The sequence below is a fragment of the Ruditapes philippinarum genome, unplaced genomic scaffold, assembly GCF_026571515.1.
Source record: "Ruditapes philippinarum isolate M1 unplaced genomic scaffold, ASM2657151v2 ctg1073_1_1_1_1, whole genome shotgun sequence".
In the NCBI taxonomy this organism is placed as follows: domain Eukaryota; kingdom Metazoa; phylum Mollusca; class Bivalvia; order Venerida; family Veneridae; genus Ruditapes; species Ruditapes philippinarum.
In genome coordinates, this window is record NW_026862742.1 from 250,629 (window position 1) to 266,410 (window position 15,782).

Consider the following 15,782-nt stretch of genomic DNA (forward strand, 5'->3'; position numbering starts at 1 on the left):
AAAAAACGGGAATCATATTTATTCACACTGTTCAATTTTGACTCGTTCAATATTTTATTTATTTATTCGTATTGAATTTTAACTACGAAGATATGAATAAATAACTTATTATACCGGTAGTCAAATCAATTAAGATATGAAGTATAGGTAACATGATACCTCGTCGCTATAACATTAACATAACACCGATTTTATCAATTAAAAACATCATTTTGGAAAACTAAAAAGCTTGTTAGATTTTATAGTTCTTATAGTTCTTATAATTTTATAAATAATGGAGGATATTGAAGAACTAGCAGAAAGTAAAGACTATGAAAACTACAAAAGTGTTGATACAGCATTGAGCTTAATCGGTCAATGTTTAGAACCATATACTGTGCAAATACTTCAATCTGTTCATGATAAAATCAAACAGAAACTTGCAGGTTATCATCAATGTAACCAGCGATGCAGTGAACATTACCATTACCACAGGTATGATTATTTAAATATATCAAAATTTTTAAATGTTTCTTTCATTGTATTGGCTTTTGTTTAAAATTGAACAGGTTAACTATGATATATTCACAATACCTGTCTCATACAGCAGCTTATTTTGTTTTGATATTTCTTTGTAACTAACCATAATTCCGTAGTTAAACTAAGAAAAAGTATGACAGTCTGTTTCTCTTTAAAGAATTCTGTCAAATATTTACATGAGCACAAGTATTGCCCAACAATATTGACATAGCACTTCATTAATTTTCGTAAAGGTCACTGTAAAACACAAGTATATAACGAATGTACCGATATATTTGTTAACTTCACACAACAAAGAGATGTGGTGTATCATAAATTGGTATTATAAACACACGACGCCAGTGTTAGTGAGAATGCGTTTATTAACGGGAAACGTGAAACGTGAAACGTGAAACGTCAAACGTGGAACGATTCTCTGTACAAAAGAGAATAAAAATAAATCATTACATAAAATACAAAGATAATTACATGTATATCAAAACATAAAAATAAACGTACGATCATCAATCAAAACATTTGTATTTACCTCTCAAATAAACTAAACATATTTTACTTAAATAGAGCTCTAATTACAGTACACTTAAATAATCTTATTTAAGATACATTCAATAAAATCCTAATATAAATTATCATTTTTAAACAAATAAATAAACATACCAACTATTGCGGCGTTTTAAATGTATCGTCGTGATGCTTATAAACTGTATGAACGTGTTTAAATTTGTTATGATCATTGCATTTCCGCCCAGATAAAATATGACGTAACGCGGCGTCTTAAGCCGCGCCAAACGTTAACGTTAAATTTGGTAACAAAAAATATCACTAAATAAGAAAACGATATTATGTGAATAAAATAGATGTAAGAAAGAGAAAAAATGTAACTATGTAACACAATATATAATGTTAATCTTAATAAATTCAAAGAAGAATTTAATAGGTATAGTTGCTGGACTACTGATCTGAAATTCTCTGATTCAATATCTAATCAACACCAGGCATTTTTTATTGTATTTTGGAATATACTAGCAAGAATTAATTTGAAATCGTTTTACTACATCCGGTTTTAAGATACCCTTTAAGAAGTGTGTTTATACAGTTATTTTTTTTATTGCATTACATTATCTTTTATTAATAAAAAGGACAGCGCGTTAATAACTCAAATTAACTAGAACTGTCACTGTCATGGCGTGAATACCCCTACATACCACTTTGTCAGAATCAACAGTGGACATTCAGAGCTCAAGGACAACCTCCCTGCCAAATCTGAGGTTACTAAGCCAGAGCATAGCTAGGTTATGTATTCTACATGTTTCAAATGTAAACATGTCAAAATCAATACACTGCGGACAGGCATTCTTGAGCATTTGAGCAGACAAGCTTATTATAGTAACAAGAGGACCCAGATGACCCTGAATCGCTCACCTGAGAAATAGGTTAAACGGTCAAAGTGGAGCCCCTTTTCACCCCATGAGAAATAGCGCAGAAAAAACACGCGAAAAACACCAGAGTTCTTTATGGAATTTATTTCTTTGAACAACTTTGGTAGACCTTCATGCAAGTAACATCCCTGCAAAGTTTCATCAAAGGCCAATTGGTTCAGGAGAAGAAGTTGTTTAAAGAAATTGTTGACGCACGGACTCACGCACGAACGGACGATAGACGACAGACAATGGGCCATCACAAAAGCTCACCTTGAGGACACTGTCCTCAGGTCAGCTAAAAAACCATGTGACCTTGATCTTTGACACAGTCACCAAAAAATCAATAGGGGTCATCGCCTAATCATAAACAACCTCAATACCATATTAAGACTGTTGACCAAAGCATTCTTAAGCAATTGAGCGGACAAGCTTTTTCAGTCAAGGCCCCTGTGACCTTGACCTTTGACCCAGATGACTTTAAAATCAACAGGGGTCACCTAGTGGTAATGATCAACATTTACGCCAAATATGAAGACTGTGGGTCAAAGGTTTCTTAAATTATTGGGTGGACAAACTTTTTGAAGTCAGGGTCCCTGTGACATTTACCTTTGACCAAGTGACCTCAAAATCAATTGGGTCATCTACTAATCATGACTAACCTCCATGCCAAATATAAAGACTGTGGTTCAAAGGATTCTTAAGTTATTGGGCGGACAAGGTTTTTTTAGTCAAGGCCAATGTGACCTTGACCTTCAACCCAGTGACCTCACAATCAAAAGGGATCATTTGCTATTCATGGCTAACCTCATTGCCAATATGAAGACTGTGGGTTAATGGAATCTTACGTTATTAAGCGGACAAGCTTTTTTAGTCATGTCCCCTGTGACCTTGACCTGGTGACCTCAAAATCAATAGGGATCATCTATTACTCAAGACCAAACAAAATATGAAGACTGTTGGTCAAAAGAATCTTAAGTTATTTGGTGGACAAGCTTTTTTTTAGTCAAGGCCCCTGTGACCTTGACCTTTATACCAGTCACTTCAAAATAACTTGAAAACACCCAATGGTCATGATCAACCTCCATGCAAAATATGAAGACTGTGGGTTAAAGGTTTCTTAAGTTATTGGGTGGAAAAACTTTTTAAAGTCAAGGTCCCTGTGACCTTGACCTATGACCCAGTGATCTCAAAATCAAAAGGGGTCATCTACTAATCATGAAAAATATCCATGCCAAATATGAAGATTGTGAGTCAAAGTTATCTTAAGTTATTGAGCGGATGTTTTTTAGTCAAGGCCCATTGACCTTGACCTTTGACCCAGTGACCTCAAAATCAATAGGAATCATTCGTTAATCATGACTAACCTCCATGCCAAATATGAACACTGTGGGTCAAAGGAATTTTAAGTTATTAGGTGGACAAGCATTTTTTAGACAAGGCCCCTGTGACCTTGACCTTTGACCCAGTGATCTCAAAATCAATTGGGGTCATCTTCTAATCATGACTTACCTTCATGCCAAATATGAAGACTGTGGGTCAAGGGAATCTTCAGTTATTACACGGAAAAAGTTTTTGTAATCAAGGCCCCTGTTACCTTGACATTTGACCTGATGACCTCAAAAACAATAGAGGTCATCTATAATAATGACCAATTTCTAAATACAAAATATGAAGACTGTGGGTCAAAAGAATCTTAAGTTATTGAGCGGAAAAGCTTTTTTAGTCAATGTCCCTGTGACATTGACCTTTGACTTGATGACCTCAAAATCAATAGGGATGGGATCATCTGGTTATCATGACCAATCTAAATAGTAAATATGATGACTGTGGGTCAAAGGAATCATAAGTTATTTGGCGGATAATAAAAAACCGATGGACGCCGGTCGGCCGGACGGGGTGACGGTCGAACGGCCGGACGGCCAAGCTGATTCCAGTATACCCCCTTACAACTTTGTTGTGCGGGGTATAAAAATACTACACAGGTAAAATACACGTAAATAACTCAAAACGTTTTGCACGATTGTAGAGAGAAATGGCAATTTTAAAATTAAAAAAAAAGGAAAAGAAATTGAACCAGGATTCGATCCTATATTTTCTCGAAGTGAAAGATTTTACCGACTGGGTTAAGCGGGATTTGTTAATTAAGACCATTTAACAACTGCAGATCTATTTACGGAATTTACCAACTAAAGGGTCAATTGCAAGAGTGCTAGGTCAATATTGTTTGACAATAACACATACTTGAATCATTTACAAAATGTTATGTATCATAAACTAGCCAAAAATAGAACCCTTAATGGTGTCTATGGTGGCATATTTGTTTTGTATGAACTGTTTCAACGTCAGATAGCCTTTAATTAACCTTAAATTATGTTCTATAGAAGTACACCCTTGATATAACAAGAGCGATCAGTAATCACATGTGTCGCCTCATGATGGCCAATTTCATGTTGGGACAAAGTTTGTGACAGACGGACAGACAGACGGACAGTGCACAACTAGACTTGGTACTGATCATTCCTGTAAAGTTTGGATAAAATTGCACCAGTAGTTTATGAGGAGTAGTCCGGACAAGCTTTTGCGTATCTGGCAACACACAGAAAAAACACCTTTTTATCAAAGGGCCATAACTCGGCCAAAAATCATTCAACCGGAAAACCCGTGCAATATGCGCAAGGACTTGAGCTACTGATCAATCCTGTAAAGTTTCATTGAAATTGCTTTAGTGATATAAGAGAAGTAGTCTGGACAAACTTTAAAAATAACAATTATTAAAGGGCCATAACTCTGAAAAAAATCATTGAACCGGAAAATGCTGATAATATGCACAACTACCCTTGGTACTGATCATTCCTGTAAAGTTTAGATGAAATTGCACCAGTAGTTTATGAGGAGTAGTCCGGACAAGCTTTTGTGTATCTGGCAACACACAGAAAATACACCTTTTTTATCAAAGGGCCATAACTCGGCCAAAAATCATTCAACCGGAAAACCCGTGCAATATGCGCAAGGACTTGAGCTACAGATCAATCCTGTAAAGTTTCATTGAAATTGCTTTAGTGGTATAAGAGAAGTAGTCCGGACAAACTTTAAAATTAAAAATTATTAAAGGGCCATAACTCTGCCAAAAATCATTGAACCGGAAAATGCTGACAATATGCACAACTAGACTTGGTACTGATCATTCCTGTAAAGTTTGTATAAAATTGCACCAGTAGTTTATGAGGAGTAGTCCGGACAAGTTTTGTGACGGACAGACGGACAGACAGACGGACGGACAGACAGACGACGGAGAAGTGATCCCTATATGTCGCCACTACTCCGTAGAGGCGACACAAAAAGCATTATTTATCTTCTTTTTGTAATGATTGTCATACCCATGTCTTAACGGTAAAGGCACGTGTCATTGAGCACACATTGTATTGCTTGTATACTATGCTCAACATGTTTACCATATCGTCAAAAAGCAATTGTTATAAAAAGATTCATCATGATCATTATTAGATCGTTTAAAACATTACACACCTCCTCTATTGTTTGTCACAGGTCTATATTTTTTGGATAGACCTGTTTAAACAAAAGATAGTCCGTTATGAGGTATATCTTTTGCACGTGCACTGGTCTGTTCTAGTCAGACAGACTAGGGCCCGTATTCAGAATCGATACTTACACTCACACTCAATGAGTAAATCCCATATAATTGCCTAACGGTTAAGACAGTCCTCACCTTTCTGTAAAGTGGTATTCAGATTATAAAGTAAGCGTCGAGTGAACTCAGGAAAGTTGAGAATCTGTGAATTTAGGAGGGGGCTACCTTGAGGTGTCCTCAATTAAATAATACTGAATACCACTTAGTTTTAAGTATTGATTTTGAATTTATTTTGTCCCATAAACATTTAAGTGCGTCAAATACGCGAACTGACAGTATTTTAGAAAATAAATGTTGAAAAACAGATACTTAGGAATAGAGATGATCCCATTAAATTTATATCAGAAGTTGAATTTTATCAAATATTTTGATTTTCAAAGGGGTGTACCCAGTGTGATACAATTAGTATGAACAAGAGTGTATTCAGCTCGCGGGATACCAGTACTTATGCCAAAAAAGAAATTAATTGATATAATTTCAAATTGGAAATTTCTTGAATTTCCTTTTATACATGAAAATGACTTTGCATGTGTTTGTCAATGTTACCAACAGTGAGTTTGGATAATTTGTCGTATTCTTCTAAATATAGGCATATGTATAACAGTTAGATACAAGTTATATCACCCTGTTTGAATTTTGGGATTGACATAGAATTCCCAATCCATATATGTTTGAAGAAATTTAAAAAAAATGACAGAAAAAACAATGGCATAAAGTGAGCGTTGACGTCCGTCTGAGTATTTTAATTAAAAAAACAACAATCAAAATCCAGGTAGCAAAACAATATCTTGAACATTTGTTTAGCATGATTTATGTAAAATACACTTTACTAAACGAGTATGGTGTTTCATTACTTAGATCCAGTTTGTAACTTTAATAACAGCTGATAATGAATTACCGCCCACAGTCGTAAGGTATTCCAGCATCACAATCAAACAGGGTCGTCTTGTTTGTTTGTTTTTGTTGTTTTAAGGGGGGACTTATGTATAAAATCATTGACTTTTGATTCAAGAAATTAAAAAGATTAGGATTATATCTTGCAAATACGAACAACAGTCTTGTTAAAAGCACGTTATGCATCTTTCTATTTTAATTCTTTAAAAAAATAATCAAAAACTATTTATAGTTGCACTGAACGTGCAGTAATGTGTTATGATGGTAGAAAAATGTTAACAATGTAGTATTTTGACTTTAATTCAAAATGATAATGCAATAAGTTATACCCTTTGCAAAAGTTGAAATTTTGAAAATAAAAGTGATAGAATTTCTGAGGCATAATGGGCCTTTAACATGTCATAAGATGATTAAAAAGGGAAACGTCACTGTGTATTGCAAACAAAAATTGCATTGACATAAAAATTGGATGCTACTTTTAAAATAAATGTAAAGCTATTGAAATGTTTTTTGTTTTTTTTTGTTTTTGTTGTTTTTTTTTTCAGTTCTAAATGCCTGTCATAAGCCTTTCACTACTTTCTTAGCTTTTTTTTCGTCCTATCTTTCAAATTTTCCAACATTATTTTGCTATTTTGGCATTTTTTGCTATTTTACTACTTGAAAACATTTAAATACTCTTTAAATGTCTCTGCATGCTTTTGTTTTATCGAACACACGTATAATTATTTAAAATCGTTTTTTTTTCTTTTCTTTTAAATTAAGATTTTTAATAATTAATTCTTTAACAAAATTGTTCGACTTCGGTGAAATACACTCTTTTAAACGACATGATTACACTTTTACAATGTATAGTAAGTGATGTTATGCAATAAAACCGATCGGTCAACTTTTGAAGTCTCCCTCACGAGAGAACAAAACCAATACCACTTTACACATTGTGAGTTACCTACCATATGTCTACTCCAGCGTTACTTGAGGCGACCTTTCGTGAGTTTGAGTCGAGATTGAGATTGAGTATCGTTTCTGAATACGGGCCTAGGTCATGAAATGCACGTGAAAAAATAGACCTGCCTATGCGCAGACAAAGAAAACATGAAATGCAATCAAAAATTAAAACCCTTTTAACTAAGCAATCATTCGAGCACCCCTATATTAGATCTTTCAATAAAAAAATGGATAGCATATCAAAGTTAAGAAACAATTAACATTTATTCTTTTTAAAGTAATAGTAATTCTGCCATTAAGTTCATAATATAACACAATGGATGCTTAAAGTTCATATCTATGAAACTATATAGCAGAAATCACAGCATACTCATTACAATTTTAAAATGTAAATAAAGTTAGTAGTGATTTAGTTTAAAACATTTTATGACGAACGATCATATTTTATTCTAGAAGATCTATATAATCTGCTATATAAAATATAGTATCTCACACTTTCCAACAATATACATATGTAAGTCTTTCGTGGTCTGCTGGGTATCCACACATTACCGGACAGTTGCCCCATCGAAAGTTTGCTCTCTTTCCTTTTTGCAGTGGCGGTCATTTGCCACCTCATATCTTTGGAAGGGGCGGACATTTTCCCCCTCCCCTCCCTGTTCTAAAAATATTTATTGTTGAATTGTTTGCTACCACAATTCATCGCCTATTTTCAAAATTTCATTGTGCTTAAATACACAAAAACTCTCGCGCAAATTTATGAAAGTCAAAATAGCATCCATAAATAAATAAAAACTAAAATGTTTCCATTGGCATACAAAAAAAATCTATACACGAGATGGCAAGTGACAAGTCACAACGGCAAAAAAGGGGGCAAACGTCCGGGGGGGGCAACTGCCCGGGGGCAAATGTCCTAGAATCTGCATTGTCTGATACGAAATACTATAAACATAATCATTCATTCTTCAACATACCTTTTATTACAGATCTATTAACTTTATTATTGACAAATTGCACATTGAGACTTTTTTAAAGTGAAGGCAAATTTAATTGCAAAATATATATATTGTATTTTTATTTTATAATAAGCAGAACATTGATAAAAGCTTACCTGTATAAGCGTTGTGTTAAAGATAATATTTGTGCATTTCATCAAATGCTTTGGATCAGCCATTGCTCAAGCCAATATAGTTTTAACGGTGTGTAAGTTGGATATTGACCTCGTACATCGATCTTTCTGTTCAGGAAAGGCCTGGTCACGAATTTCATGAAACACACGAAATTCGTGACCAGGTCTTTCCAAAACAGAAATATCCCGTACTCGGTCGATATCCTATACAGAAAATGTATACAGTAGATGTGTATGTTAAACTCTAAATCTTCATATCTAGTGGAAATGTTTATACATTGTTTGATATTTGATGACTACTAACTTGAAAATCGAGATGGCTATCGATATTGAACCGTGTCTACCCGATTAAACGCAATTTATATCATGCATGCGTTTTTGCTTGTGTCGTGTTTGGTGATCCTATCAGATTTTCCCCTGTTAACTTATTTTTTCTGAAGTTTTTCACAAAATTATTTTTCTCTCCCGTCGAATTACAGATGGTGTCCAACATGTTCTGCGTGGAGGACAGAACTAACCAAATTCTTACAGAATCCTGGAGCTAAGATTAAATGGCGGAACATGAAGAGTTGGAGTTGGCCAATAGATGTCCAAAATATCTCAGAAGTGTTTCTACCAATTTCATGGAAAAATAATGCAATTCATCTGAAGGATATATCAACAGCTTTAAGCATTTGGACAAACTGCTCCGAGTTTCCACTTTCTATTGTGCTTGACATCAACCCTATTAAAGAACTAAGAAACGACTTTGCTCATAAACACAAATCAAGCCAAAAGATTGGAGCTGTAGAAACTGAAAACATATTCATAACAATGTTTGACACATTGAAGGTTCCAGACATTAAAGCAGTCATTCCTATGTACACTCAATTAAAACAAAGTCTAAAGAAGCTGCGAAGGCATGGAATGAAATCTAAGGAATTTATTGAAGCAGTTAGTATAATGAAAGGGTTATTGAAGGAAAAAGATTATGAAAAAGATATGAATTCAATAAAGAAAGACATGAGTCAAATTCGCGAATACATGAAATTGATACTGGTTGTAATTCTAAGCATAATTGTAATATTTCTGGCTGCCATGGTTTACCCATATAAAGAACGCTTCCATTCAATCATCCATGCAGGCGAACCAGTACGGCTTTACAGAGCAACAAATAAAGGTATACAATTATAGACTTTATTAGCATCTTCTGCGAAATTTATATTTTAGTTCATCAAATAAAAAATAAAAATTATATATAGTTTTATGTAGGAGTGTCATTGCGACATAGATATATCGTGGATATTCAACAGTCGATTCAATATCGATTGAGAGGTTAAGAATATCTATACAATTAAGAATCCATTTCAAATAATCTCTTTATTTTTCTGAAGAAAATAGTCACTTCTGAAGAAAATTGTGACTTTTTCCACCGTTTCTTGGCTGGTTGGGAACCTGGATTTATTTTTCATTGAGGTCATTGGAACTCTATACCAAGAAAATATATACTTTCTATTAGTTCTGTAATATTACGTTACATAGTTGTGATTACTAAATCAAGCATATCTGACACCATGGTAACAGTTTTAGTAAGTATGTATCTCCAAATACTTTCCAATACACTAGCTATTTAATTCGATAAATCGATATATCGTTGATATTTGGCTTCAGATATATCGGTTAAAAATTCCCATCAATGACAGTCCTAGCCAGTTCTATGGTAAGATTGCTAATTTCAAAATATTTATTAATACAACTGTAGTTATAATTTATTCATTGCAGGTTGTCTATCAGATCAGCCATACCCCTTGTTTCCCGAGGCGATTCGGATGCATGGGTACATTTCAAAACATTCAAACTTTGTTGGTCGTGAATGGTTATTTGAACGCCTTGAACGTAGAATAGAAATTAATAAAACTATTAAAGGTGTATTAATAATAGCTGACATGGGTTATGGAAAATCAGCGATAATGAAAGATATAATTTGTGCCTCATCTGATCATGCAAGTTACAATTTAAAAAAACAATTAGCGGCTTATTACATTTGCCGATTTGATTCGTTAATCACAAAAAAGAAGCACATTTTCATCCGGCGATTAGCATCGATGTTTTTCGTGGAACATACCAGGCTTTTCAGACGTTCTGCGTGAGCATGAAAAGATTTGTATAGATCTTTTTCGCCCGGATAAATGTGAGGAAGATCCTATTGGATGTATGAATCATTGTTTGATATCCCCTTTGATGAGTTTACGTGCTGAACATAACGCTTCCTTTTTGATTTTGGTCGACGCTTTGGATGAATGTGATGAAAACCACCATGATGGTGGCATCGCTTACTTGTTGAAATCAAAGATGCATTTATTTCCAAGCTGGATACATTTCATACTGACTTGTAGGAAAACATCATATTGTTCTCAACTGACCAATCAAATGTATACTTTGAGTCTTAATTCCAATGATTCAGAAAATCAAAATGATTTGAAAATGTATTTTAGCACTCACAAAACTTCAAATGTTCGAGAAAACTTTCCAAATTTTCTTCTTGCGACGTTTCCTGTTGATATGCCGACAAAAGATTATCTCTCATTGGATATATTCTATGAAGAACAGTTTAGAAGACATTTTGGCGATGGCTTCGAGAGTGTTAGAGAGATATTAGAGATATTATGCGCATCCTTCGAAGCTTTAGAAGAACGTGAATTACAAAAAATGATTTCTCATTTCAATTCATACAAAACCAGCAGTTATGAAGGCTTGCTTTATAATTTATCAGAATTTATACATACAATCAAAGGAGAAATTCATCTCTGGCATTCATCTTTAAAACGTTGGTTGATAAATACAAAATCGAGGTTTAAAATAGATGTCGCAAAGGGTCATCATTATATTGCCAGCTACATTTTAAGACAAAAAGAAATAGAAGGGGATATGATAGATTTAGTTAATTTGGTACTTCATGCAGCTCTTGCAGAACAATTCAGTACAGACTGCCTTAACACGTTTGATGTAATGAAAATCAATGAAGATGTAACAAAACATAACTATCCTTTGCACCGCCTTGCCCGCCGTTTTGACAACTTTCTAGCAACAAAGCATCTTATAAAGCACTTTCCAAACTTAGAGCAAAGAGACAGCTTAAATGTTACACCGATATTTGTGGCTGCTACACATGGCAATCTAAATACACTAAGGGCACTAGTTCAAGCCAAATCCAATACAAATTTTAGGACACACTCATATATGCATGTTATACACCTTGACCTAGCTATAAAAATATCATTGGAAACACATCACTGGGATTACGGTATATTAGACATATCAGCGCAAAACGGGCATCTGGCAGTGGTAAAGTATATTGTCGAGAATTTGAATTATAATTTGATAAAAATGAATGGTATGAACCTGCTGCCAATTCATTTGTCTTGCAAGTATGGTCATGTTGGAATCGTCAAGTACCTGTATACGAAACATAATTGGACGATAGATACATTGTGCCTTTACTTTGCATCTGAGAACGGACATGTTGAACTAGTTTCTTATCTTTTAGAGATTGGTATCGAAGATAAATGTAAACCATGTAAAACATATCTTCATTTCATCCCAAGAGGAAAATCTCGAATTCAAGGCACCGCGATCATTTCAACTTCTGATGAAGAGTATCGACACAAATACGTTTTATATGATGACTGGAATCAGATCGCGTGTGAAACAGCGCTGCATGTAGCAGTTCGGAATAATCACTTTCATGTCGTAAAATTACTTATGAAAGACAAGTTTTCTAAGAATACTTCACTATGTTTTGATAGGGGTGGAAGGACACCGCTTATGTCAGCGCTGCAATACAACCGTTCTGATATTGCAAAAGTAATATTTGAAAATATGAATGTAAATTTAAGTTCAAAAAGTAGAAAACCAATACATGTAAAAGATATTACACAATTAAGCGGTGTGGAAAGAAAGGAATTAAACACTTACTATATTTGTGATAGATGTACAATAATACATGTAGCTGCATACTTTGACCGATCGTGGTTTGTTAAATATTTAATCGATCATCACACAGAACTACCTGATGTTAAGGATAATGCAGGATGTCATCCAGCTCATGTGGCCGCCTGTGTCGGAAGCACAAGTTTTTTAAATCGTTTGCTCGAAGTTAATTCAAGCCAAACATTACAGCAAAAATGTGATAATGGTTCAACACCCCTCGAATCAGCTGCCTCTTGCAATTCAATTGAAACTTTTAATATTCTTATGAAATCAACAAAACAAAAACATGCACTTTTAAACAAGGAGATGAGACAATCTATCATATTTAAAGCTTTAAATGGAACTCGGCATGATTTGCAGTTTGCAAATACGCAAATAAATGAAAGCACTCCAATAAATGAAAGCTTTGCATTACAAATTTTAGATGCAATTGAATTTTCCGAAAGTGATCTTGATTCTAAGAACATGCTTCATCAGAACATATTGCATATTGCCATGGAGAGTGGACAAATTGCTGTTATAAACAGATTGTTCTCTAATTATCTAGACAGGTCAAAGCATCTTATTACAGAGAAAGACAGGAATCAAAGAACCCCGATCGATCTAGCTATTGAACGAGTACTTTTCACAGAAAACGTTACTTTCCTAAAACATTATAGTTCTATTGAAAATAGTTTGACTCCTGTTGACTATGTAATATCCTTATCTCTGGACTTTATAGAAAAACATAAGCTTTTTACATACGAGTATATAAAACAACTTCTCCTTAAACTTTTGAAAAAGAACTGCAGTTTAGTAGTAAACAAATATTTACGAACTGATAAAAGATTTCACGGCGACAATGACTTTGTAAAAGATGTTCTTCAACAGGATTCAAGTACATTTGTGTCATCTTACATACTTATGCTGTGGTATTCTTATAGAATCGAGAAGCGTACGGACATTTCCATGTGTATTAACAATTGCCAGAAAGTAACGCAGCAATGTCACATGCATACCGTTGCACTAAAATATGGGGAAATAATTAATATATATAAAGAAATAACAAACGCTGACCTTTCAAAAAATATTGAAAACATAATTATGATGGATTTTAGATTAAATGCTCTTTATCCAGATATGCTCAGTACATGTAATGACGAAGAAGGCTATAATGTTCTAGAAAGGTCAATTCAAGGAAGAAGTGTCGAGCTGGTCAAATTCTTGCTGGGTATTGGTGTTAAAAGTTATAAAAGAAACGTTACAGATTTAATCAAATTAGCAATATATACGAATAAAGCAGATAGAGGTGTATTGGTCCTTTCGTATCCGATTGATACAAATACATCGCTCATTAAAGTAATTAGAAAATCAGGTTTGATGACAGTACTTAAAAACTCAAATCATGTTGACTTCTTAAGAGTAATATCTGAAATAAGCACGAAATATAATAAGTTTAAAAGAGATGATTCAGGGGCATATAAAGATGTTGACATTGTTGTCTCAACACTTGTCAATCATTATCATGGACAATTACTTCCAAAAAACATTTGTTCCCCCAACAGCACACAATTTTCATTGGTACATATAGCTGCAATGCATGGTCTTACATTAACCCTTTCAAACATTTCAACTTATTTTGGGGTTCAAGAATTACTATGTCCAAATTATCATTCTGTAACCCCACTCTTTTTGGCTCAGTTATTGAATCAGAAGGCAGCTGCGCATATGCTATCAAGTTCAGGGTCTCTACGCAACAGTTTTGATATTCATTTAAAGAACTTTTATTTTCATTTCTTTCTCACATTCTTAAAATCAATACACAAAGAAAGAAATGTGTTGTGTGTTTTCCAATACAACAACTTAATTCCTAGAAATATGTACAAAATGCTTAAGGCTTTAATATGCATACGCGAAACTGCTAGAACCTTAAAAGATCGTTGGTCACTTTCGAAAAGTTATTACATGATGAATCTTTACAATCTGTTTCAAATGAAGCAAATTTGTTCAAGTATATGCAACGAAATGGCACGTGAAAAATATATTGAATATAATCAAATTAATAACAAAACAAAGTTTACAAAATATGCGAAGAAAATGGACTTTTATATGCAAAGACTTATGGTGGATAACATACAGATACAATCTAGTTTTGGCAGAGAAATTTTAGATTCTATGATCAAAGAATATGTTTATATAAATACAGAGTGGAATATTAATCCAACACGCATCGGCGAGTACTGTCATAAATATTGGGACAACCGTTGTGAAGTTGGTGAAAAGCTAAGAGAATTCATAGTCAGAGTGCATAAAACATTTGATGAAAGATACACTTTTGGTTTCTTGCGAACCTTGTTGAGGCAATTTTCTTTTCGTATTAAGGTTGATATTTTAGTAGAATTCATTTATATTTCAAGTGGAACCTTCTATCATATAAATTATTTTAACGAGGAGTTAACATCTTATTTTAGCTCTTTTCGATATAAGCCAGCATATAATTACTTATCTGAAATGAAGCAAATGCCATTTTTTCAAGATGCGTTGAACTTGGGACTTAAACATATCAAAAGTAAAGAGGGGTTTTATATCATTCATGAGATTGTAAAATCACTAGAATACATGAATTTTAGCAGGAAAGCTGATGACATTAAACAGGAATACGAGAAGTTTAAACAATATACTTGATCCTTTTTATTAAATGTTCTTGAAATTTTGTCACAAAAATCATCACTTTACTATTAAGTTTATCAAACTTTACTACACTAAATATATTGCAATAAAATTGTTTACATTTATTGCATTCCATATATAAATATTATTATATCTTGATGTTTATCCTTTCTATGTTACCTATTGAAACTGCAACATTTAGACCAAATGTTATATGATCCTCAATGGTTACCACAAAGAATGTAAATAAAATATATAAATATTAACACAAAATAATGAATAAACTTAATATACAATATTGTGTTTATTTTCATTGCATGTATAATTGTGATTAAGTTAAACCAGATGTGTTACTAAAGATGACATATGCCCCTAAAGATTATGCTATGCAGCACAGTCTATGTTAGGTTCAAAATGTTTAACATTTGAGCCACTTGCGGAACTAGACAGGAAAGTAGACATGACCATTCTGCTGCTTTTTTGTTAACAAAATTGTGTAGTGAAATTCTTATTTTATCCACTTATCTGATAATTAGAACTAGAACTCCGCAAGTCGGATGTGTCGCCTTGTGAACAATATAGTTTAGGAGAAATGGCCAGGACAAAA

The 15,782-nt window shown here is 33.6% G+C and overlaps 1 protein-coding gene across 1 annotated transcript; it reads left to right on the plus strand.

Annotated features, from left to right (window-relative positions):
• Window positions 1-267: 267 nt before the first annotated feature.
• LOC132720068 (uncharacterized) lies at window positions 268-15,582 on the plus strand. Its single transcript, XM_060704054.1, has 5 exons — window positions 268-474; window positions 9,037-9,716; window positions 10,319-10,486; window positions 10,665-14,264; window positions 15,512-15,582. The coding sequence occupies exons 1-5, from the start codon at window positions 275-277 to the stop codon at window positions 15,580-15,582; spliced, it is 4,719 nt and encodes a 1,572-aa protein (XP_060560037.1). The 5' UTR covers window positions 268-274.
• The last annotated feature ends 200 nt before the right edge of the window (window positions 15,583-15,782 follow it).

Coding starts and splice junctions, on each gene's coding strand:
- LOC132720068 (XM_060704054.1), top strand. CDS start 275: ATGGAGGATATTGAAGAACTAGCAGAAAGTAAAGACTATGAAAACTAC. Junction 475..9,036: donor GAACATTACCATTACCACAG/GTATGATTATTT, acceptor GTCGAATTACAG/ATGGTGTCCAACATGTTCTG. Junction 14,265..15,511: donor TTCAGGGTCTCTACGCAACA/GTTTTGATATTC, acceptor ATTGTGATTAAG/TTAAACCAGATGTGTTACTA.